The 27,193-nt window shown below is 38.9% G+C and overlaps 1 protein-coding gene across 1 annotated transcript in view; it reads right to left on the bottom strand.

Moving 5' to 3' along the window:
- USH2A (usherin) overlaps positions 1 to 27,193 on the bottom strand; it is a 577,940-nt gene that overhangs the window by 448,402 nt on the left and 102,345 nt on the right. Inside the window, exons 14-19 of the mRNA XM_039530373.1 lie at positions 21,478 to 21,661; positions 15,091 to 15,254; positions 11,104 to 11,262; positions 8,975 to 9,469; positions 6,411 to 6,683; positions 3,266 to 3,423 (exon numbers count right to left, since the gene is read on the bottom strand). Coding sequence (XP_039386307.1) covers positions 3,266 to 3,423; positions 6,411 to 6,683; positions 8,975 to 9,469; positions 11,104 to 11,262; positions 15,091 to 15,254; positions 21,478 to 21,661 — 1,433 coding nt within the window. The remainder of the gene's footprint in view (positions 1 to 3,265; positions 3,424 to 6,410; positions 6,684 to 8,974; positions 9,470 to 11,103; positions 11,263 to 15,090; positions 15,255 to 21,477; positions 21,662 to 27,193) is intronic.

Genomic DNA, 27,193 nt, shown 5'->3' with positions numbered 1-27,193 from the left:
ATTTGTAGATTCATGCATTTAAACATGGAAAGATTTGCCAGGATCCATTAGTAGAAAAGGATTATTTTGGTGAATATCAACAAGGTAGGATTTAAATGATAATACTTCCATCACACTGTTTTATGAGGTAATAATCCAGTTCCTGGGTGGATAAATGAGGAGACATAGTTATTGCCTCATAAAGCTGTGTGGTGGTGCTGGTATCGCTACAAACACTGTAGATTATGGATGACGAAGATGTCACCATTAAGTGATGAAATCTAAGCCTATCAATCTGATCATTGTGGAATAAGTGACATGAGTGGCACACATTCTGATGGGACCAGTCAATATTTACACAGGCAAAGATTCTGTTGTTCAGATAAACTGTTTCAGATACTCGTTTCTCTAGAAATCTAAAGTCTCACAAAATTGGAACCCAGGAGGTCTAAAGCACTTTACACATAAGTAAGTTACAATTTCAACAACCCCATGAGGTAGATAAGTATTACTGTCTCCATTTTACAGATAAGCAAATGGAGGCACAGAGACAGTACCATAAATAATATACTTACATCAGTGTCAGAAATGGAATGCAGGAGTTCTGGCTGTCATTCCCTTGCTCCCTAGCTAATAGGCAACACTTCGTCACTCACTCTTTAGATTTTTAGTTCAATATTATTGCCAAAATAATTAAAATAAAAATCCAGTATTGTCAACCCCAAACATTTAAAAGTTATGAGTAAGGCCTCCAAAAACTTGTGATTTTAAGATCTGGGATTCTTTTTACTTGCCTTCTGTTTTTCAGGGTTCACATTTTCAACCAGAAGACTAGAAAGATACTATTTTAACAATAAAAGCTGAGATTCTCACAAAATAAAATGACTCCAGGAACTGGGACTTCATGAAAAAAGAATATTGGGACAGTTGTGATAAAATTGCAAAAAATGGCAACACTGCAAATCATACATTTATATAGCACTTTTCATCCTGAAGGGTGCCCAAAGTGCTCCATAAATTATGGATTGAATTCTAACCTACACTTACACACACACTAGAAAAGCCATAGGACAAGGGAAAGTACATTACAACTATTTTTCATTCTCATTTGTGGCTCCAAGCAAAAAGTTTCCATGCGCTGTAGGATTTCTGCAAGTGGAATTGTAGTGGTATGTTCTGGGATGCCTGCTGCCAATCTGCTGTTCGGCAGTGGGCAGGAGGTGCTGGAAGTGGGGTGGGTTGGAGGGAGCAGCAGGGCAGAAAGAGGCAGAGTGAGGGCGGGGCAAGCTCAGGGGAGGGGACAGAGTGGAATTTGAAAGAGGCAGGACATGGCCAGAGTGGGGCTTTGGGGGAGGGGGCAGAGTGTGGGTCGAGCCTCATGGCAGAGCAAGGGTGGAGCACCCCTGGGAAAAGGAGAAATAGTCAGATCCTGTGGCATATTCCAACAATGGCCAATTTACATGCTCCTCCCTGTGACGTTATTGATATAAATTGGGACCATATAGAACATGGGTTGCAACCAAGGTCCTGTAGTGGCACCAAATCTTAAGTAAAGGGGGTCATATAAGGTGTCTAAGACCAGGTTCTGGGTTGCTGGTTATGATTATGCTGTCTGTATGTCTGTGTATCATTTTGTAGTTGAAGTTATAAGTATTGGCTCTGTACTGTCTGTATTTTGTATTATGCTCTGTTTCTGGGAAATATCCCAGACAAGCTGGTGTTAGCCCTGCCTAGCTGGCTTGATGGCCCATTAAGGACCATCAGCTACACAATTGACCCATGGAGAGAAGGCAGACACGCCTTGTGACTCAGCAAAGTATGCAGAGACTTGTCCATGTGACTGCAGACTCCATTTTGCTGTAATTTTCCACAGTAAGGACAAAGAGATTCTTACACCTGGAAAAGCCTATATAAGGCTGATGCATCATCTCCATCTGGTCTTCAATCCTGCTTCTTACCTCTGGAGGGACTTTGCTACAAACTGAAGCTCTACACAAGGGACTGAGGACCCATCCCAGCGGGGGATGTTCCAGAGACTTAATTTGAACCTGCAGTTTACTCCAGCACTGCTGCAAGCCTGAACTAAGAACTTTGCCATTACTGTATGTAATTGATTCCATTTAACCAATTCTACCTCTCATTTCCACCTTTTTCCCTTTGTAAATAAACCTTTAGATTTTAGATTCTAAAGGATTGGCAACAGCGTGATTTGTGGGTAAGATCTGATGTGTATATTGACCTGGGTCTGGGGCTTGGTCCTTTGGGATCGAGAGAACCTTTTTCTTTTATTGGGGTGTTGGTTTTCATAACCATTCATCCCCAGGACGAGTGCACTGGTGGTGATACTGGGAGACTGGAGTGTCTAAGGAAATTGCTTGTGTGACTTGTGGTTAGCCAGTGGGGTGAGACCAGAGTCCTCTGTGTCTGGCTGGTTTGGTTTGCCTTAGAGGTGGAAAAACCCCAGCCTAGGGCTGTGACTGCCCTGTTTGAGCAATTGGTCCTGATTTGGCACTCTCAGTTGGGTCCCGCCAGAACCGCACCGTCACACTCCCACACAGATCATTCTTGCTTTTAGCACAGTTCAGGAGCAGGAGTAACTGAATGAGGTATCAGCAGTCATCTGTGTAAGGCAGTATTGCCAGGCCCAATAATTCAAAAATCGTATGTCAGCACCCCAAAATCATGAGATTTATTTTTTAAAATGTCACGATTTTTAGCCACTATTCTTGCATTGTTTTTATTTGCCTTTTGAACCTTTGGGGATCATGTTTTCAAACTTTTCCTAGCAACCACAAGGGTCACCAAAAACATAGGCTGAAATTCTTGCATAATCACCTGACTCCAAAAGGGAAAGCTTTAAAAATAATAAAACAGAGAGGTGTCAACACTGGCAAGGGGATAGAGGGACTGTGCATGGATTGCCCTTATTGCTGGGTGCCCTCCGGGCACACATATATGCCGCTTTTACAGAATCAACATATGCACAGCTTGAGGGTATTGACCAAATTCACCTGAATTGGCTCTTCATATCTAGGCATCTCTTTCCCCTCCACTGAAATACTGCTCTCTTCAGGGGTACAATTCAACAATTAAGCAATGCACACACCATTACAGAAAATTAAAAGCATGCCATAAACTGCTGGGTGAGGAAATTAGGTAAGAAGAATGTACAATAAATAGACAAATAACAATTTTGCCAAGACACCAAGGCTGATACTATTTTTTCTTCTTCTGTATAACATCCATATATTAGCAAACAATGAAAACAGATTGATAACAACAATACCTGGGAAAATACTGGCAACATGTTTTGTGTGGTAATTACGTTGATGCTGTATCCCATCACTTCTCCTCTTGCTACATTATCTTGTGGCTTTTCCCAAGATACATTGAGAGAATACGGTGAAAGAGGGAATACTGATGGAGATGGCATGAATACAGGAGCTAAAAACAAATGTGCTAATTTACCATAAAATAAATGAACAACATGTGTCATGCAAGTTTTCTTACTGTATTTGTAAAATGCCATCTGTTATAGACTATAAAATGTCTTTTCACATCCAATTCCTTAATAAGCCCCTTGTAAAAATTAATTTTCAAGTCAGAATGGAATTTTATATTGTTTTAAATATTATATAAAAAGGCAAAAAAAATCATCTATGCAAAATAAACCTTGATTTTATAATGCACGTTTTTAAAGAGGTACTAACCACCACTTAGCTACTAAACACCTTTTTTGGCAGATATAGGTAGGAAGTAGATAGATGAAAAGCTCTCAAATGCAAAATTTTCATGTGATCTGGAAAAAACCTGATAAAAGCAATGATTGTTCAATGCTTAATCACCTTAAAAGCAATTTTGTTTGCTGGGCAGGTTTGAAATTAACACATCTCTCACTTCTTATAGAGGAATGCTCCTGTCTTGGATAACAAAACCTTTAAAAGCACTGTCTGCACTGTAGTAAAAGCCCCACCTTCTCACTTTGTAATGATAGAATCCCAACTCAGAGTGCCTCTTATTACAAACACCGTACTAATGGACCTCTTCCCAAGAGAAAATTTGACACTTTTGCGATATATGCTATTTAAAAACTGACAAGCAGAAAGCCACATTCTAAAAAGGGTTTTAGCCTAGCCTCCCATTTTGTGGAAGCAAATAACCGAGGACATGATTTTGGAGGCACCAACAAATGTGGGCATCACTAATGAGTAGGGCTCCATGTCTGTCATGGAGGTCATGGAAATCACAGTTTCCGTGACTTTCTGCAACCTCCGTGACTTCTGCAGGGGCCAGTGTGGCTGACCACAGGGCCTCCCAAGCAGCTGGCTCTGGGGTCAGCTGCTCAGATAGCCCCCGGGGACAGCCATACCACCCGCTGCTCTGGCGGCCCAGGGCAGCCATCCCCAGCTGGCCAGAGCAGCTGTGGTCCCCGGCAGCTGGTGTTGCTGGTCCTGGGTGCATGCCCCCCCCCCCGCAGCAGTGGCCCCATTCTGCTCCCCCAGCACCCCACCCCAAGATTTTTAATCACAGGTAAAAGTCATTGTCAGGTCATGGACTGTGAATTTTTGTTTATTGCCCCTGACCAGTGTATGACTTTTCCTAAAAATACCCGTGACTAAATCGTAGCCTTATTGATATTTGATGAGACATTTAATCGCTGAAATCTGAGCTCTATCAGGTAGGAAAAACCAGAATTGTCAGAAGAGCTCAGCTCCAATTTAGGCAAGAAAATAAGTAGCCTTATTATCAGAAGAGCTCAGTATGTTGAGTACTGAACTCTTTTGAAAATCTGGCCATTGGTGTCACAACGCCAGCTGTTGTGTGCAGAGTACTTTTGAAAATCTGGTCCCTACTTAGGTGCCTGGCCCTTATTTAGTGCATGAGAGCAGAGCTCTTTTAAAATCTAGCCCCACTTGTGAGTGCTGAGTTCTTGAAAATGGACTTAAATGATAGTCATTGCATCCACATTTATTTCTTCCCCCAAAATTGCAAGTGTTACAGAGTCTGAGTTTGTTGACCTTCAAGGCTCACCTCAAGCCCTACCTATTCTCCCAGGTTTTCAGGAAAAAAAGTGGGTTAATGAGGATTTGCTTGAAGAAGATATACACAATAATGGGGAAAACTAGGTAAAATTCTGATAACCAAACTTAAGAGTAATAAGATTTTGTTATCATATGGTCTTAGATGTTTGTTGCAGTGTGATTGCAATTTTTTCTTCCACAGTCATTTTACTCATAAGAACATAAGAACATAAGAAAGGCCGTACCGGGTCAGACCAAAGGTCCATCTAGCCCTGTATCTGTCTACCGACAGTGGCCAATGCCAGGTGCCCCTGAGGGAGTGAACCTAACAGGCAATGATCAAGTGATCTCTCTCCTGCCATCCATCTCCATCCTCTGATGAACAGAGGCTAGGGACACCATTCTTACCCATCCTGGCTAATAGCCATTTAGGGACTTAGCCACCATGAATTTATCCAGTCCCCTTTTAAACATTGTCCTAGCCTTCACAACCTCCTCAGGTAAGGAGTTCCACAAGTTGACTGTGCGCTGCGTGAAGAAGAACTTCCTTTTATTTATTTTAAACCTGCTGCCTATTAATTTCATTTGGTGACCCCTAGTTCTTGTATTATGGGAATAAGTAAATAACTTTTCCTTATCCACTTTCTCAACATCACTCATGATTTTATATACCTCTATCATGTCCCCCCTTAGTCTTCTCTTTTCCAAACTGAAGAGTCCTAGCCTCTTTAATCTTTCCTCATATGGGACCCTCTCTAAACCCCTAATCATTTTAGTTGCTCTTTTCTGAACCTTTTCTAGTGCTAGAATATCTTTTTTTGAGGTGAGGAGACCACATCTGTACACAGTATTCGAGATGTGGGCGTACCATGGATTTATATAAGGGCAATAATATATTCTCAGTCTTATTCTCTATCTCCTTTTTAATGATTCCTAACATCCTGTTTGCTTTTTTGACCGCCTCTGCACACTGCGTGGACATCTTCAGAGAACTATCCACGATAACTCCAAGATCTTTTTCCTGACTCGTTGTAGCTAAATTAGCCCCATCATGTTGTATGTATAGTTGGGGTTATTTTTTCCAATGTGCATTACTTTACATTTATCCACATTAAATTTCATTTGCCATTTTGTTGCCCAATCACTTAGTTTTGTGAGATCTTTTTGAAGTTCTTCACAATCTGCTTTGGTCTTAACTATCTTGAGTAGTTTAGTATCATCTGCAAACTTTGCCACCTCACTGTTTACCCCTTTCTCCAGATCATTTACTTACTCAAGCAAATTTAAGTGAGTTTTGGATAAATAAGATGAGCAGATTTTGGCCCTATGGCTACTTACTTAACAAAAAAGCTCTCTTTTTTAAATACATTCTAGGTTTTTAAAAATTAGTTGATATGAACTAATACTTACCTCCTTCTCCAGTTCTTCCCGATATCCAGTCTGAAAATATGCTACCAGCCATGTTTACGGCTAAAACACAAAACTCATATTCTGTGAATGGCTCAAGATCAGTAATTGTGGTGCTGGTCTGAGGTGGCATTAATGCATTTTCATTAGCAGACTCCATAATTGGCTGAGGACTGAGCCATCCACTGCTTTGGAAGATGCGACTTTCAGGAGGAATACGACTTCCATCTGATCGTAATGCTCCTCTCATATAGATTTCATACCTTATGATTATACCTAGAAATAACAGTGAGTAAACAATAGTAATTTATTTCAAATTGTTATTCAGCATCCAATTAAAAAAATCAATACAAAAATATTTTAAAAACTATTAATCTAGCAATAGAGCACATAGAAAATATAATGCACGGAGAGGTGTAATTTTAATTGCTATAAAAGTTCACTTAGCTAGGGATATTTTTCCCCCCTAATTTGTTGTTATTCTATCACAACTTTTGTTGTGGTTGTTATTTGATTAAACATTTGGTTTTACAACCCACAATTTTTGCACTTGAAAAAAATCTTAGGTTGGACTGTTATAATTTGATTTGTTATGCTTTTTCTCTAAGGACAGATAAAAAGATTGTTCTAGAGAGTTCCTACATGGATACTATAGTAGTACAGCATAATAGTATTTTCAAAGGAGCAAGTGTTTGTGCAATGGGCAGATCATTATTTAAGTGGCAGCAATGGGCAGTGCCTTTAAAATAAGATGTGATGGGAAACTGTTTTTTGTCAATTTTCCATCAAAGGGAATCTATAACTAAGTGGCAAGATCTCAATGGTCAGGAAACAGCAGTTGGACTTAGGTACAACACATTACTTAAGTGCATGCCTAATTTTGAGCACACAAGTAGGCCCATTAACCTCACATGCTTCAAGTTAGGCATGTACCTAAGCACCTTCCTGAACTGAGGCCAAGAGAGCAAAAAAATGTAAATATTTAATGGGAGACATCTGAGAGACCTGGAACATCAGCACAGCCAGAAGTTAATAAGCATCACAGTGGATAAGTATCTGGAGCCAAATTTATGGACTTCAAGGACCTGAATAACCATAATTGGTGGTGGTAGAGGTGTGGGGACAGGACAACAACTTGTCCCTTGGTCTTTTTGGCAGACAGAAAGATCTGACCAGGCATCAAAGGAAATGAAATAGCATTGTTCACAGCTGCCTAGTCTTGCAAGTACATGTAAGTGATGGTAATTTTAAGCTACAGATAATTAAATTACATTGGGACCTTGTTATTTTCTGTGTCATTCTTAGAGAAAAGTCACACTATTTAGTATTAAGTTAAATTAAAAAATGCATACATAGGAATTATTACCTTCCCCAATATAAAATATCTTTGAATTTTAGCAAATACTAAGCATATGATATTAGCATTGAAGAGTTGTTCCTGCTAGGCATGCCCCTAACTCTACCAGAGGCATAGTTAACAGCAGCCTCCGTGGGCCAAAAAGTAGTGACCTATTTACACTATACCAGACAGGGGTCTTACCACTCATTTGCTCTAACACTGAGTTTTCTGACAAACAAAATGAAGTGCTTCCTCCATCAGCAGTTGCTGGGAGAAGTGAGAATGGAACCCAGGAGCTGACATATCATAGGCTTACAGATCAGGGAGTGGCAACCACCAAATATAACTATGAAGCATACACTGTACGGATCAAGAGGCTAGTATTGACATGAGCTAACACTGCAGCGCCTGTAGTCATAATAATTGCAGCCCTAAGCATACAGAAACATTCTGGTGTAGGCTAATTTCCTGACTCTCGCTAAATTAGGACAAAAAGGTCCTCACAGAAAGTGGTAACTGAGACCTCTGCACCACTTTCATGTACACAAATGCTCTTTCCTGAAGTATCTGTGAGGGTTGCCATGCAAACGTTACCAGTGTGATTTACAAGAGTCCCACAAAAATTTGGCCCATAGATTGAAAGATAAAATAGTAAACAGCAGAATGGAGTGCATCACAGTGTCTTCCTTACAAAAGCTGGTGCTTCCACATACAAAAACTAAAACCAAGATAGGCCCATAACACTTGGACATTATCAAATCTGTAACAAAGCTAGCTTAATAACAGAATGAGCTGCCATATATGCCTCATGGTTTAAAAAACAGATTCTCTCAGTTAATTCTCTTAGTTTGTTAATCCTTTTACTTACTGATCTAGTAGATACAGCAATGGTCACTGCATCTGTGTGAACTAATTGGTGAGAAAAAATGGATTTTACAATGAACCTTTAATTGTAAATATCATTCTTGTTGAGGCAGATGTCACTAAGTGGTAAATCCTAGTCCCATTGCAGTCACTTGGAATTTTGCACTCCAATGGAATCAAGACTTGACTCTAAGAGACTACACAATAGTATCAGACAACAGATAATATTAAGAGATAGTTGAACTGATTTTTTTGTCCAATGCTTGTGTCCCACTGACCTAGACAACATGAACAGATTTAGATAAAATACTGTTTTTTCATTGCTGAAACTCAGGTTTAAGAAACTAAACGTATTAAGACTTACCATTTGGTTTTGTAGGTGGAGACCATTTTAGGGTGAGCTCTGTAGCGCTGAAGTTTTGTATCCTGGGAAAATGTTGCCCCTCCGGAGGGGCCTGTGCAGTAATTATTGTCACTGGCAGGCTCTTTAAACAGCCTCCACTGGTACATGCTTGAACAACAAAAATGTACTTTGTAAATGGAACCAGATTCTGAATAATTGTAGAGGTTTCTAAACCTTCATACTGGCCACAAGGCTGAAGATCAACTGAATAAGCACACGTCAAAACATATTTTTCTATAGGCCCAGAGTCATTTGATGGGGTTGTCCAGTTAAAGGAAATGGTGTCTGGGCCAACAGGAAAAATTATATTTAAATGTAGGTTTCCTCTAGGTGTCCCTGATTTTGTTCTGTACATCATTGCTGCACTCCTTGTAGAACCATGAACATTGCTGACCTTGAGGTAATAGGAATAGAAGGTATAAGGGAACAAAGTGGTGTCACTGAAGCTCTGAGTACCTAGAACAAACATAAGAAGAAAATTATGTTCCACATGTCAAACACCTAGAAACCTGTCTTGAATTTGTTGCTTTTTATGCAAGTTTTGAAAGGCCACAGTATCCACATAGGAAAAGATCAAGTATTAAAAATGTAAAATATTCTGTTATCAAGTAGTCTTCCCAACCCCAGGGTATCAGAGGAGTGGGAGAAAGGGGAAAGAAAAGAATCAAGGCCCAAGAACAGGATTTTTATTCATGTATGTTTCATCTGCATCCTGATGATGCTAGTTTCCTGTTTTCATTTTGTCCGGAAGGGAAAAAAAACCCCAAAAGAGTCTTTCCCATCCCCTTTATATTTCTACATGGTTAAGTCCAATGAACTATGATTTGGAATCTTAAAATAGATTTTGGTATTATTCCATATTTTATAGTAAACATTCTGTTTTATCTTTCAGATGGAGATTGTGATCTCCTGAGTATTCTCAGCTTCCACAGCAAAGCCAGCAGAGGGCTTAAAAAAAAAATCACTCTAATGAGGTACTCTGTAACCCTATCAGCCAAATCATCAGGTCAAGTTAGAAGACTATTGTTAATTTTCCTTGAAAAGTTCAATACTTCCACAACTGTAATTTCAAACTCTCATTTAGTAATAAGATCTGTATTCGTTCAGTTGCACTTAAGTGACATTTCCTGTGTGTACTATAGATGCCCCACTCCCCCCCCTCTCTCTCCCCCCACCCCAACACACACACTCCAAGAATAAAGTAATAATTAATATTATTGAATAAAGAATATTATTAGAATACAAATTTCTGACAGCATTAACAAATTGTTTTTACTGTTGAAATGCCATGAAGATGATTTTCACATCATTAATTAGAGTGAGTGCCAGGAAATGTCAGTAATGTAATTTTTTTAACCAAACAGAAAATAATGGTTTTGTTAAATAGGAGTATATCAATGTCTGATTATCCAAGTAGTGAATATTTAGGGTTTTTAAAGCAGCTCCTTAAATATATCAGTGGAATCATGAAATAGTGTCTTCATCTTTCATTCCGTTCTTAAACAGGTTGTATGGTACGATATTATGAACATGAACAAAATATACTACTTTACTTGTGAAAGGATTCAACTTAAATTCTAAGTTTTCATTTTTGCTAGGAAATGAAGCTAATTAAAATCTATCATATGATTCCTCAACTTTGAGATCATTTCTATTTCTCTCACCACATTCATCTAATCCCTTATATATGTATAGCATACTTTAACCTTTGATTAACTGTGTTCAGTAGTATTACATAGTGTTTACATGTAAGGTTCACAATGTAACCAAGTATGATAAGTACTTAAACATAATATATCAGAATTAAAAATGAGGGACTATACAGCTCAAGCATTTTTAACAGGTCACAGATTAGACAGTGAACAACTGAGTCACTCAAATTCAGTAATCATTTTTGAAAATTTAATCAGATGTTTCTTTCCAAAGAAATTAAGCAGTGTGGAACCTTAGCCAACTAGTAGGAAAAACTGAATACTGAAAAACCTTATAGAACAAATGACAGGAACCGGAGACAACAATTGGAAAACAAATCTCTATATCGCTATATATAGATATATATGTCAAACACTGCTGTCTTCGTTAATACTCACTATAAGGATAGTGGTCTTCCGTTGTATAAATTTCAGTCTCATCTCTATATAGTCCGTAAGTAAGCCAGTTGGAATTTGGAGAATCAGGTGGGTTCCATGAAAGATAGATAACAGAAGAATTTAGAATTTCTCCTCTGGGTGGAGGTTGCTGGGATGGAGCTAAAGGACAATTTTTTTAAAAAGCACATTTTTAAAACCGAGCTCATCAATAAACATACAAATAAATAGAAGTGAAATTTTTAGGATAAAGGTTGTTCTGACACAAAAAAAAACTGTCATGTGGATATATGGTCAATAGAACATTAATAAACAAAGCTAATGCATCAGAACTACTCTGCAACAAAGCTTTTTATCTAACTACATTAAACTAAATTTGTACATCAAAGCAGCAGCCTAAATACATTTAGAAAAACCACAAAAGTTAAACATCAGTATTACCACAGTTTTTTAAAAGCTCCTTTTTCTTTTGCTTTTAGGAAATTATCAAAAGATGGATCATATTCCTCTGTATACATTATTAATTTAAAGTTTGCCATCTAATCATGTGTTGTATTTTCAGAAGGTTCCTTTTCATTCAACTTATCTCAATGGCCACATAACTTCATCTAACAAAGCAGAAGAGAAAAATCTTACCTCTGTCTATCATAAGGCTGCAAGAGACCAATCCTGATGCCATTGGGCTTGATTCTGATCTCCCTTACACAAGTTTTACACCAATATTAACTACATAAATTTCAATGGATTTACCCCCAAATTACACTAGTATCAACAGACAGAGGCCTGTATGTTCTAGTTACCATCCTTTTTACAGCACAAGTAAATGATCAGATCACAGTTTATTAGAGGATAGCCAGTTATCTCAGTGCAAGGCATATTTAGGTCTTGGTCTATTATCAAAGAGCAAAATTCCCTCTGTTTTCTTTCTGTGGTCCAAATGAATGACCACAGTCCTTTCTGAGTGGTGGTGGTGTTGCTCATTCTTAAAAATTCATTTAAGAATATTTATTAACATTTTTGATAAAAATAGATATAATGTATAAGCCAGAACACATAAGGCCAATCTCCTAAGTAGGCTTTCCAGTACAGAGGGGGAATGTGTTTGCCACTTTTCTGCACCTAGCCATCTTTGCGGACTAATATCTGTAAGGAAAGCTCTATGAATCTAGGACCATCCTGGGTGTGGAGGTTAAACATCTTCCCTATTCTATGGGCCAAAGAGCTAACTATGGGAACCACATCACAATTCAAAACTTGTGGCGTTTCATGGACCTTTGGACTCTACTTGTGTCATCATCATCATATAGAGCGGTTTGCTGAATATGGCCAATTCTCTCTCTCTCCAAAATATATAACTGCTTTGCAAAACCTGTTTTTTTATTTTTTTTTTAATATGAGGACTCGACTTCCACAAATAAGACTTTTGAAGAATAATGGCACCATGAATAGCAACACACAACTAAAAGATGAGCTAAATGCAGAAATAACACAAAACATATTGTTAGTGTTCGTTAGGTGTGTGGAAATTGCAAAAATCTGCATCTTTTTCTTGGAAGAGGTATCCTTGGTACTATTCTAGCTTTTAGGTTCAACAAGGATTAGAGGGAGGGATTGTCAAGAGCACCTAAAGAGTTTAGGAGCAGGAGTCCAATTGAAAGTCAGAAGGACTTTCACTCCCAAATCGTTCAGGCACCTTTGAAAGTTTCCCCCACAATATAGCTATATTGTTAACCTATCAAGACATGCACTGTCCAGCTGAGTAACCACATGAATTTACTAGGTTAACCTGGATTCTCTCTTGCCCTGGTTTGTTGTAGCCTGTGTTATAGTTAGACCGTAAGCTCTTTGGGGGAAGGAACATGCCTTCCTGTTGTTGTTCATTGGTTGGTTTCATTTGCCCGGGCCCGGGGGTGGGGGGAGAGAATGAAGCATCTGGCATATTTTAGGCCCCAAAATGTAAGTCTCCCTCCCAAAATAAGTCTCCTGCCAGTAGAATGTTATTTGGACACTGATAGTGCCTTACCTTTGTTTCTGCTAACACAGATTTATGTGGGTGGTGCACTTACTAATATGATAGCTGTCAGTAAAATGCTAAATTACAATGAGGCGTAATCACAAATGATGTACCACTTAAAATACAGAATTTCCATTTTGGAACATTCATCGCACTGGAAGTACTGAACATCTGGATATATCATTTTTATATGGTTCTGATTAATGAGTGTGAATTCATTGTCTTGCCACAGATCCCTAGATTTGCACAAGACTGAGCAGATATGGAATAGCATTTACAAGGCTAGGCATTAATCTAGAGGGGCAAATCCCCCAAACGGGTGACAACAATTAGAAACGACAAGAATACCTGAAAGGAGAAGATTACAAATCCTACATAATTTATGTCCAGAAAAAACTCCAGTTACTATTCAGAATGCTGTACAAGTTTTCACACGTTTTCTAATTGAAATCTATATTAATCTAAGTCATTTAACATTTTATAGCAGAATTGCCATTGACCTTTATAAAATGTATACAGTGTTATAAATTCGTTGATCAGTTAAAGATGAAAAGCACCATAAAAATGCTAAGTATTATTATTATAAATTCAAATGAAGCACTATACGCTTAAAAGTGAAATTCCAAAACCAAATCAAACTATCAGGACAATGGAGAAGTACTGTGTGTTCTAGAGATGGCCTAAACCAAAACTCTGAATCTGAATACTTTCAAATTTGAGAAATTCATGTCTGGAAACAAATAGATCTTTCTGGTTCAGGCTCATTTACAGTACCGTATATGTTCTTCAATGGTATACTGTTTAAACTTAACTTGATATAGGACCCAAACACAAACTGTGAACAAAGTGAAAGTTTTGTGTGTTTGTGAGTGCCCTTTGCATGTGTTCATATACACACAAAATCTACCACACAGATACAATGGTGTTGAACATGATGTAAATGCCTAGACAAGCCAGATAAATAGATACGTTGCAGAAGCAATGTCCCAAAACACATAGCCATGTGATAAAAAATGATCAGCGATGACCATAAGTCCTACTGATTTTCATTGACACTTAGGCGTCTAAGTCCCCATTTTCAAAAGTGTTTTAAGAGCCTAAATTATGTAAGAGTTTTTGAAAATTTTAATCCTTTTCTACACTAGACTTTTTTTGTAAAATTTCCCAGGGATGCATCTTGACCATTGGTATCAATAAACCAAAGCCAAGCACCGAGGCCGGCATAGAGATAAGCCACAGAAAAACAAAATTTGAAAGTATCATTCTGACTAATTCAGAATCACATAAAGGCTGATGCTTTGCCATCCCTGTACTTCAGACTCATTGCAGTTGCCACAGTGCAGGTGCTTAGTAGCAATGTGTTTCTTTTCAATTATCAGAGGGGTAGCCATGTTAGTCTGGATCTGTAAAAGCAGCAAACAGTTCTGTGGCACCTTATAGACTAGCAAACGTATTGGAGCATGAGCTTTCGTGGGTGAATACCCACTCGCCGGAGCATCCGACGAAGTGGGTATTCACCCACGAAAGCTCATGCTCCAATAAGTTTGTTAGTCTATAAGGTGCCACAGAACCCTTTGTTTCTTTTCAATGTCTCACTCAATTGTCAACATAGCTTTGGCCCACTCTACGCAAGTCAGTTTATGATGATCTGTCATGATACGTTACATTGTCTCCCACAGTGATGTACGGAGGTCCCAGGGGGTGGCAAGCAAAGTTTCACTATGAGCCTGATCCTGAAGTCAGTGAAGGCTGAGGGTGCTCAGCAACTTGAGTTCAAGCTCTGTGTGTGGCACAAAGCTCTATGAAGTACTCTAACTAAATCTTTCCTGAAGGATCTCCTAAGATTGCTATAAAAAAAAGAAGAAAAATAGGATCTTGAAATATGGGAAAAAATCCACTTTTAGTATTACAGAACTAATTTAACACTAAAAGCCATTAATTTGAAAGACATGCTTTTAAGACCAACATCCACTTACTTTTACTGCAGCCAAATAGGTTGTGGACATCCAAATTACTAGCATTGGGAACACAGTTGTCACATTTCAAGCCAGTTACAAATTGTTTACAAACACATTGTCCAGTAACAGGATGACAAGTCCCATTAATGACTCCTGAAGGATGACAATTACAATGCTGACATCTATAAACAAAAACAAACCGAGAAAGTAATCAAAGCACATTAACACTTCAGTTAGACACAGTATGGTTTTATTTAGTGGCTTCTTTTGTCTTACATAATTCAGAATTATAATTAAACAGCTTAGTGGACAGAGATGCAGTAAAAAAATGTAAACACTAGGAAATATTTAAAAAAAAATGCAGCTTAAAAATTTGCAAGTTATCTATTTCATATTGTTTTAATAAATACTCAAAATAAGCATTTGAAATCTGAGCATTAGATGAAATTTATGCTAAATTGGATAAAGAAAATGGTTTCGATTTAAAAATGTGTTAATATAGAATTGATCCGTACACAGAGTGCATCACAGTACTGATTAATAAACCTATTATTGGTCCAATCCTATAACCCTTATTCACACAAAATATTCCTTACTCACAAAAATAGTGCAACTGAAGTCAATATATTTATTTGGCCTGCTTTATGTATGAGAGAGATCTTCAGGATATATTCAGATCCTGAAGATTCTAAGCTTTCATCAAAAAAAAAGTTTCTTGCCTACAGAGGCAATAGATAGGGATGCAAATACAAAATAAGTAAGAAGAAAGATCCAAAGACTGGGAAGAAGGAGAAAAAGAGAAAGGAGGATAGAGTAGGAAGAGAAAGGTCAGAAATACCACTGGTCATAATGGGGAGCACATTTCCCCCACTATGTGATACTGAAATTGACAATAAGGTACTTAAATAAATGATAATAATTAAAAGTGTAACTACTACACAAAGGTCCACATGCTAACCTTCATCCTTTGTGCAAACCTCTCATTGGCATCAGTGAAATATCCTCAGTGGATTGAGATATTTGATCCTAAATCTATATGCTGGCTCATGGACCATAATTAAAAATGGAATTTGCTCCTCCCAACAGTATATATTTGAAAACCCTGCTAAACAAGGGTTTTTGCAATTGATATATATTTTTCCCCAGTGGCACCGAATTATATCACCACTACCAAAATCAGTTAAAACTAGAAGGTGTGTGATTCTCAATAATGGACTTATCCACATAACAGCAATGGTTTGTTTTTGAGTGAACAACTTACAACACATAGCCAATTCTCTGAGTCATGCCACCACCACAGTGTAGTGTTTAATAATAGCAAATAAACCATAATTAACTTTTCTGCTCTAATTTTCTGATCTCACATTTGTACCTTAATGGATGGAACAAATGTTTAAAAAAACATGGGCCAAATCCCTGGCTGCAATTTATTACCATACAGTACAAATCAGGAAGGGGATCCACAAAGTATTGTGAAACTCAGTTTGCACTCACCTAAACCTGAGCTGGCTGTGCAACGGTCCTGTCCTCTGGCATAAATGAGAGCAGCCTGAAGGCAGCTCTAAATTACACAAGGTGCCAACAGTCGCAAGAGGACAATTAAATAACAGTCAGGGACTTGAAGGCTATATAGAAGATTCAGTTATGTTTCCTTTGCTCTGGTAGGACACCTGTGCTAGCCTGGAAAGGTTTCCTACACTTAAGCTGATCCTCCCCTGACTGGTTATACTGGTTGTGCAATATAAAGTTAATGCATCATATTCAAGATTCTGCCCGTATTTCCACTTCACTTTTCTTTATTCCCTCTCTCAGACACACCTGTAGGTCAAATAATGCTGAGTTCATCTACACTTTAGGATGATAAAAGCAAAGGGGGAAAACAACAACTTTTTTCACATTGGAGTACTAAGATCCAGGTCAATAATCAGTGAAATAGACATTAAAAGTGACAGATTTTTAAACAAGTTTAAGAGAACTATTCACATACATTTTTTTGCCCATCGCAGAGCTCTGTTTATTAGAGTTCTTTTACTCCACTGCAACTCTTGCTGTGTGATCTCCTGAGTAATCATTCAACACCCTTAAAAAGGCTGATAAAAGCTAAAGCTGCAAAATAAGCTGCAAATTTGTTTTATGGACTAATATCCCTTTGGGAATAAATAAAATACATTCTCTCCTGGAAGCCACTATACTGTAGTTTGCCCTCTTTTATAGTCAAGAGAAAAGGGCAATTTTTTCAAACAACTGTATTAAGTCCTTTCATCTATAGACAGTGCATCCAAATCCCCCTTCAAATAGAGGTTTTGTTTAGACTATTTAAATGTCATGACTAAAGAAAATGGTTTAGTTAGAGATAAAAAAGAAGATAGTGTATTGATAGGAAAATAATTCTATTTTATTATTTCATAATTTCATTACATGCTGCTATTTTGTGTGTATAGTTTGTGGGGCGTTTTAATGCAAGTGTCTCAGTACATAAATAATGAGAGACTCCTCTTAGTATATTACTGAGACCTCTCATGAATAAGGGTCTGCTGAGTATTTCAGTTTTCATCATCATTCACTCATGAAACAATCAAATTAGTTTTACATACAGTACATTTACAGTGCCTTACAGTTGTGTGTGTGTGTGTGTGTGTGTGTGTGTGTGTTTTGTTTTTTTGCCTGTAGTATCTATTTTGTCTTCATAGAATCATAGAATCTCAGGGTTGGAAGGGACCTCAGGAGGTCATCTAGTCCAACCCCCTTCTAGGCAATATATAGAAATATCTGTCGCAATTTTTATTAACTTAGGCCCTGATCCTGTAAACACTAATGTATGAGTTGTCCTATTGATTTCAATGGGACTACTCCTGTGTATTTCCATGATAAGAGTCTTCATTAGTATCCTAAATAGTGAAATCAATACATTCTATTATTTTAAAAGTTTACTGTACATTTGTGAAGTCAATATTTTTATGCCACTAAGGACTTTTATGGTAAATAAACAAAGATTCCTTGAAACTTTTCAGCCACACAAGCAATATTTTCAACATTCTCAAGGACTGTTCATAAAATAAATTAGAAGCTTATGTTATTTTTTAAACACTACCTTCCCAAGACATTTTAAATCAAACATATTTCACATTTATTAAAACAGAATTACACATAATCAAAGAAAAAAGACTTAAAACATGGAAAGAGAAATACCAAGCCAAGATAAATTGCAATATTGATTTTGCAAAGATAAATGGTTTTTGTAATATTAATATAGAGAAACCTTTATTACATTGACTCTCTAGGTGCAGTTAGAGCCTCTCCAGCACTCTGTTTAAAATCTTAATTTTTCATCCTTATGGGAAAACCTCACTTGCTAAGTGGATTTCATAAACAGTAATCTGTCAAGAGATATATATAGATAAACAATTTGTAATGTTCATTGACCAGTTCATTATAGTAAACAATACAGAAGTAAGGCTTATCTAATCTCCCCAAATGTTCGTGACCATTAGGGGTTCTGTTTGAATCACTATAAAATCCGGGAGTCTAAAATTCCTCCCATCCTGCAGGGAATTTTCTACTTTGCAAGCTGAATTCCACTGAATAATACTCCATGTACCTGCAAGGTTGATGGAATTTTAAGGCTTCATGACTCTTTCTCTCTGCATATCACAGAATAGCAACAGAAAAATTGCAGAAGTCAACACAGCTAGATTATGGGCGGCTAGTATTCTTTGCTTGATTGGTTTTGTAATCCCAAAATTTCTAGAAAGGGACAGAGAATGCTTAAATCAGTGTGTAATTTGCAAAAAATGGTAAATCGCTCCTTTTTAAAAGAAGTCTTAAAATTTGCAAAAACTGAATGAAACCAGATAGGCAAATATGGCTACAGATGATCACTTTTAATAGAGAAACCGTTCTGAAGAGAAGGAACATTGCCCAACATACAGTGGAATTATCATGGATCTACTACACAGGAGGATCCAGATCTCCCAGACACTACAAAGCCAAGCTCTATGGTGGCTCTCTCCATAGGCCTGTTCAGGGATTATGGGAGTCCCAGGGAGTATACTGAAGCATAGCTGATAGGTCCACCAGCCTCAAGTGTAGCTGGGTGCACAGCAGCGGCCACAGACTTTCTGCAGATGTTCCATTGCCTGGATCTAAACTTGGTATGGGATTCTGTACTTCCCTTTCTCTGCGTTCCCCATATAAAACCTGATTACTTTGGCTCTACACATGGGGGGCAGGGAGATGCTCCCTGTGAAGAAGTGTGTATGAAGGAATAGGAGGGGGAGTGAAGGGAAGTACTGAGATTCGGGGGTGAGGGGGCACCAACCAGCTTCAGGTTGGGAAAGAGGGTTCCTGGGTTTCTACCTGCTCCCAGACCATTCCAGCCCCACTGGGTCCCACTCTTTGCCCCACCCATCCCCCCTGGGGCATGCAGGAGTTTACACAGAGGTGGATCCCCCACAATATTTCCATTACAGGGGTGCTAGCCCCTCTATCCCTCCTGGTTCCACTACCCCTGTACAAAGGATAAGCATTCCACTGTAAATTACTAAAAAGCCCAATGCTGGAATTCTTTGTTGTGAGGTAAAATGGAGGCCTTGTGGGATTAAGAACAAGAAGAATCTTAAATGGATTTCTAAGAAATTCAGATAACAATTGCTTGTGTCAATGGGAGATTAAATCCATATTCCTGGTCATGACTATGACACTGTCATTGTCTAACTCTGTTACCATTACCAACAGAACTGTATAATTATAAATAGCCAAGAGGATATTACCAAACATGAAGCCAAACAAACATGAGAGTCTTTGCTTAATGCACTACTGCAAGGCACACAAATATTACCATGAAGAGAGTGTGGTATCAGAACCCAAGGAGAACAGATCAGAACAGAAGCCTACCCATTGGTGGCACAAGTCAACAGCATACATTGTCTTTTGCCTAACATAATTGATTGCCAATTTATGGAAGCGAAAAAAGAGAGGTGGAGTGTTAAAGCTCAGTCTGGATTCAAATCCCAGTTTTGTAAGAAAACACCTTTAGGACAGTAGTAACCAAAACTCTGGGATCCAGACATTCTCAAACTAAGTTCCTTGAGATACAGATTCAGATATGAATTTGGTGGTTTGCGCCCATCTCTAGTGCACGAAAGGCATTGCTGACCAGACAGAAATTGTGAACCTTTTCACATCCTGTTTGGAACTCAAAGTCAAATCCTATTTCAAACTAAAGAATAAGGAAGATGAATTTAGAAGGAAACTTAATATTACATTATTTTTATCCCTTACCATCAAGAGTGAAAGGAAGTGAAACAGAAAATCCCCATTCTTACAGATTCCAAGAGTGCCATTAACAGATACCTGTATGACCCGCAACGCTAAAAAATCCCCTGTCTAATGATAACAATAACATAAAAGTTAAAGTGAAAAAATCTACAATGTCAAGTGCACTCAGGAAGACATATACACTCACGTTCTACGGTCAGGATATATTTATTCCCTTTTTTTCACTCAAGGCTAGTATGGGGATGTCATATCCCTGTCATTTAATTCTATTTTTAAAAAAAATATAAATATTAAATGTAGCAAAATACTTTACAATCATATGGTCTGCAGGAAAATGTGATAATACAAGTGCCTGTGAAATCTTATTGGACAACATGTAAAAAGGAAATTGAGATTGTGGGGATTAGACAAGCAAAAGAAGAAGCTGCAAGAGAAAGATAGAGCAATAGACAGAATAACAATACATCACCTATTGATGTATCTCAGACATTCAAGGAAGTATATTCACACTATTTTAATGTACATAAAGGCTCTAGGATACATTAGATACGAAATTTTCCCTGCACCACAAAATTAGGGTGCTGATAGAGAGAATCTGGGAGTACAGATTTTGGAAATGGAAAAGTCTGTCATTAGATGAATCCATTCTCTGCAAATTATACATTTTCTGCTATTGTTAATAGAAAATATGGGGGCATCAAAGTTTTGCCACCCTTCTCCGGCAAAATTTCATTTTCACTGAAATGTTCCCACCAGTGTTAATTATTGATAAGAACAGTGTGTAAACTTTTTTCCAAGTACCACACCAAATACCTGAATAGTTGATTATTTCAGATATAGAATAACAGTACTAAGACAATCCTCAAACCATTATAAACATGAGACATAGCTTATAAGGTTTTAATTATGCTTCCACTGAAGTCAATGGTAAAACTTCCATTGACTTCAGTGGTGTGAGAATGGGTCCTGTGTAAATCTGGACATGTTTAAATTTCAGTGGAAGACTGTTTTCAATATATGGACTTTTTTATTGTTACTAATGATTTTAAAGTTAGTTGGTGTGAAGAAATATGAAGAAGAAATTTGAAACAAATTGTATTTATAAAAACAAACAAAACAAATACTTACCTCCCTGAATCAGAATCAAATCCAAAATAAAGTTCTCTGCAGAGGTCACATCGCTGTCCAGTTACGGAAGCATCTTGGCAAACACATTGGCCAGTTAGACTATTACAGACCTGATTCACTGAACCAGTTATGTGGCATAAACAAGGCAAGCAGCCAGAAGCATGGTATGGAGATATGTAAAAACCTAGCAAAGATAAATTGGTGAACAAACTTGCAGAAAAAGCAATACAAACAGAAGAATATCATTTTGTGCTTTCATATTTAGCAATTGAATAATGTACCCACCACCACCTAACAAACCTAGTACATATACACACCCCAACATCTACAAATCTATGTAGTCATTTTGTGGAGCAGGATGTCTAAGCCCATTCAATGGCATTTTCTGAAGCTGTTATCTATTCTCTGCTTGCCAACTCTGATTTTCTATTTTGAATCCCGCAAATCATCTTCTTAGGCAGAGCAGGATTAAAAAACAGGACAACAGTCCCACAGGTATCAGGCAGTGGGGGAAACAAAGATCCCACCTGCATGGAAGGCACTAATGAATGCAACACAGACTGCAGGAACATGCACATAATGCCATGCAAGATCAGAGCTGTGGTTCATCTAGTCCAGGATCCTGTCTCTGATAATACCAGTACCAGTCACTTCCAAAGGAAATGCAAGAAACTGATACATCCTCACTGGAGAAGTTCCTTCCTAAAATTTTCTAGGTAAGTGGTTGGTTTATGCCCCAAAACATGAGGGCTAACATACCTTATTAAGAAAACCATCCTGTCTAACATTGTGTGGTCAATGTTCCTATTATCGATATAAATATCTAAATACATGTATTTTAACTTCTATTAACCTCTTGCACTTTGTGGCAATGACTGCATCTTTAAGCAGGGGGTATTTGGCTGGCTGGCCAAATGAAAGGAAAAGTGCTTTAGGGTTGTGGGGGAGTGGGAGAAGAAAACTGCTGCAAAAAAGGCCTGGGTGCAGTTGGGATTTTTTCACCTTCTCCACAGCGGGCTCAGGAAGGGCTTTGTTTATGCATGGCATGAAGGGCAATAGGCTATATGTGGCAATTCATTATTTTAGTGTGGGGTGGACGCCCAGTACATTATTTAAGTGTAGGGTGAATGTCCATAGGAAAGTTTTACAGTGACCAGATAAACGACTTGGAAAAAGGTCTTAAAAGGTGTTCGTTAAAGGAACAAACGGGGGGTGGGGGGGGCGGTTGGAGACTCTTATGATTGGTACAGCAGGGAGCCAACCCCCCCTCCCCCATTTTTAACCTTCCTACAAGGTGGGTGGGTGGATGGTAAGTTCCCAGCAATGGATTTGCTAGAGGGACCTGGATGGAAAAAGAGGGGGAGCTGGTGAAAGCCCCCTGGGGTAATTACTGAATAAACAGGGGGTTACCTGCACTATACACTTTTATCTGCCAGGTAGTCCCAGACATCAAATAACAAAGTTGCGGCCTGATTAAACCCATATTAAATGTCTCCTGTCCTTCTTTCAGTATAGTCAGACAATGAGTTCAACAGGCTGATTAGTTTTTGTGTAAGAAGTTTTCTTTTCTCTATTTTAAAATGGTTGCTTTCAGTTTTGTCCCCAATCCCCTTGTTCTGATATTATGAAAAAGGATATACAGAAGCATCCGGTTGACCCTCACTTCCTCACTCATTATGTCAGGGGTCCCCAACGCGGTGCCCGTGGGTGCCATGGTGCCCGCCAGGGCATCTAAGTGCGCCCGCGCACTGGCTGGCGGACGAGCATCCATCAAAATGCCGCCAAAATTTAGCGGCATTTCGGCGGCGACACCTCTGGATGATGCTGCTTGCCGTCAACAGAGTCATCCAGAGGTGTCACCACGCCTCTGGATGACGCCATTTGTCGGCGGCATTTCAGCGGATGCTCATCGCTGCCACGGTCCTCTGTGGCTCATCGTCTGGTGCCCGCCAGACGAGAAAGGTTGGGGAACACTGCATTATGTGATATACCTCTACCATGTTCTCTTATCAATATCTCCTTATATGAAAGTCTATCCAGATCTCTAATCATTTTCATCACCCACCTCTGAATCTCTTATTCCTACTAAATCTTTTTGACATGGACCAGAGCTGAATACTGAACTCAAGTAAAGTAGTACCACACATGTAGTAGTAGGATTTTATGTTTGTATTTTATATAATTTAGAATAAAAAATAAAGAATAATAATGTAGCATGTATTAAATGTATTGGTGTATGATTTAATCATATCTTGCCAGACACTCTTTTTGAATAGCAGAAAGGAATGGCCTAATGGGCTATTGGTAGAGATGCATCAGCCAGAATCTATGTCTGAGCTGATTTCAAGGCATAACAGACCTTTTAGGGTCACCACTTTGTTGTAGGTTTAGCATTTTAAAATAAGTAAAAGAATGTAATAATCGTTTTTCTCTTGCATTTGAATGTGATGTTCCTGTTCAAATGTTCTGTGTAAATCAATTCTGTTTTGTGTGTGAATGAGGCATGTGTGTGGTAGAAAATAAGTGTAAAGGCCTTTACAGGACCAAATGTTCTAGGGAGGAACCGAGGACAGATGCAAGGGCGCCAGAAGATAACAACACGCCCCTATTAAAATGTCAAAAAGGGCAAATTAACAACTCTAAAAATAAGACAGGCACCTATCAATGGGAACAAGATAGCTGTGATCAAAACCAGCAGGGCCAGTGCAACCATTTAGGTGACCTAGGCAGTCACCTAGGGCGCTGGGATTTGGCGGGGGGTGCCATTTTCTTTGGCAGTGACCGTGGCGGACGGATCTTCGGCCGCCCCAGTCACCACCGGCATTTAGGTGGAGGGAGCTGGGGCAGGGGAGCACGGGGAGGGCTGCCTGCAGCAAGGAAGGGGGGGAGCGGCACACAGGGGAACTCCCCGCCCCAGCATACCCCTGCCCCGCCTCGTCCCCGAGTACGCTGTGGCTGCTTCACTTCTCCCGCCTCCCAGGCTCGCGGCGCCTAAGCTGATTGGCGCTGCAAGCCTGGGAGGCAGGAGAAGTGAAGCAGCCATGGTGTGCTTGGGGTGCTCGTGCTTGTGCGCGGAGCAGGGGTGAGCTGGGGTGGGAGGGTGCCTCAGGGAGGAGGGTGGGGAGCTGGCGGGTGGTGCCTCAGGGCGGGGGGGCGCATCAGGGTGGGGGCGCGAGGGGGGAGCAAGGGGGAAGTTTCGCCTAGGGCGCGAAACATCCTTGCACCAGCCCTGAAAACCAGCATGGGGTAACACCCTAAAAAACTTAAGAAAAAAAATTAAAAATGAAAAAAAAAAAAAGCAAGCACTCAAACAATTAATTATAGTAGGACGGTGCAAAACTCATTGGTCCCAATTAAAAAAAAATCACTATATAAACAGGGTGCCTTGCCAAGAAACTTTGGGTTCATCCTGCCAAGACTTCCCCAGAGCATTGTGTCATGACCGACAGAACCCAGCTCCTCCCTACCCGTGATCAACCTAGCTGGCCACTAGATTGATCCAGACTCTGGACTGGTAACTATAACATCGACTGGCAGGACAGTTGTGTGTGTGTGTGTGTGTGTGTGTGTGTGTGTGTATGTGATTGAATGCATATGCTAATTGTTGTATCTTCAATAAACGCGGCATATTGCCTTTTCCCTAAAAAGATCCCGTGTGCTTTTGATAAGCATAACATTATTTCTTCTCAGTTCTTATGCACGCTAATGTTATTTTAGGAGGGGGTGGGTTGCCCCACTGTGCATTTAGCAGAGATTCACGTTTAAGTTGCCCTGGCCTTTTTCTCTGATTGACAATAGTTAATTTAGAATCTAGTACTGTGTATGAGTAGTTCAAATTATTTCTTCCAATATGCATTACTTGGCACTTGTCAACAATGAATTTCATCTATTGTGCTGCCTGTTCTTCTTGCTTTGTAGTGTCTTCCTGGAGTTCTTGTCTAGTCCTACGTTAATTGCATGTCACCACACTGTTTACCCCTCACCCTAACCATTAATAAATATATTAAATAAAGCAAGTTCTAATATAAGAATGCCACCGAACCCTTATATAGTACTTTTCATCCATACATCTCAAAATGCTTTACAAAAATAGAATATTTGGGTGGGAGGGGGCATCCCTTTGTCAACATTTTTCTATTATTCTTTATGGTATGACTCACAATGACAGAAAATTTTTCCTCTCCTCCCATACACTCTTGCAGCATTCTCATAGTGCTCTTAGTCACTTTTCCTCCCTGATTATATAAAGTTCAGTAAGCTTCTCTTCTTTAGTCAAGTTCTTCAGTTGTTCATGAACTCTCCCTCTAACTTTCTGATGTCCTGTTCTATAATGAAGGGCCCAAAATTGCATTGTAATGTGCAATCTAACCAAGGCATTATTTCCTTTCTCTTACAAGCGATACCTTTATATATACACCCCCAGGGTGGAATTGTCTTTCTTTGCAGCAATGTTGTGCTGTGAGCTCATATCCAAAATAGCAAAAGAACTAAACAAATTGAAAACATTAGAATTTTACTGCTCAAGTCTTTGTTCAAGTTTAGCTTCTGGTCCTCAGTGAGATAAATCTCAAGTGGACAGTCAAGTGATATCAGTCTCCAGTTAACACACATTCGCATCATAAAACAACCATACTGTTGGCACTTTATTCCAGAGAGGCCCAGAACTGAGCCATCACAGAGACTGAATATCTTGAAGTTATTAGTGAGGCAGCATGTATTATCTCATACTGCAGTTGCATGTACAGTATAGTACCTGTCCTGTACATAAATAGAGGAGGCCATTTCCCAGCAATGTCACTCTCGAGCACAATGAAGAACTCAACTGTAAGAGTATAGCTGGAAGATAGGAAACAAGTTTAACCCTAGACCTCATGCAAAAGGTCAGTGCACCTTGGTAGGTATCTAATTTATAATCTGCTGAGAAAGTACTAAACAGTAATATTAGGCGGACCCTAGTGGAATCTAGAAAAAGACAGACCCTTATCCACTAGTGAATTAGCATAAAATTTACAAGTGACAAAGGACAGAAACAGATAAATGAGTAAGTCTAAAGTATTATAATGAATCTCAACTGAACTGACTTGCTCATAGGAACATCTTTTATTATAATTGTTACAGCAGCAAACTCTATAGTTAAGGTTACCATTTTAGGGCCAGATCCTAAATCCTTAAGTCAATAAAGCTATGCCAATTTAGAGCAAGTAAGGATCTGGCACTATCTCTCTGTTATTAATCATTTATAAACTTTTTGCCATGGTGACACTTCAAAGTTCTTCAAAGCATCAGATTTTTTAAAAAAGTATTTTAAAAACAAGAATGTACATATAGGAGGTGGGGGAATGGATGAAAAAAACTGATTCATCAACAGGACTATTTGAAAAAGGTTTTTTTTCTTCTGAATATACACAATGAGGCCTAAATGTTCAAAAGTGACTTTCAGTTTTGGGTGCCTCTGATTCTGGATACCCAGTTAAGAGACAGGTTGGGGAGGCTGATTTTAAGAAAGTGGTCAGTGCCTGCTCTCTCAAAATTAGGACCATTTGAAGTGCTTCAGTATGGGCACCCAGAAGTCACTTTTGAAAAATGTAGTCCTAGATCACCAAAAAACAAGATAGACGAGGCATCAAATTGCAAATGGATATTGCACATGTTGGGCTAAGCACTATCCTGGCCAGCATGGCAAGAGAATAGGAATGCAACTGAAATCCTGACAGTG

Source organism: Mauremys reevesii, linkage group 3 (genome assembly GCF_016161935.1).
Source record: "Mauremys reevesii isolate NIE-2019 linkage group 3, ASM1616193v1, whole genome shotgun sequence".
In the NCBI taxonomy this organism is placed as follows: domain Eukaryota; kingdom Metazoa; phylum Chordata; order Testudines; family Geoemydidae; genus Mauremys; species Mauremys reevesii.
The sequence above is the reverse complement of the archived record's forward strand: the minus strand, read 5'-3'. Positions and strand labels throughout refer to the sequence as shown.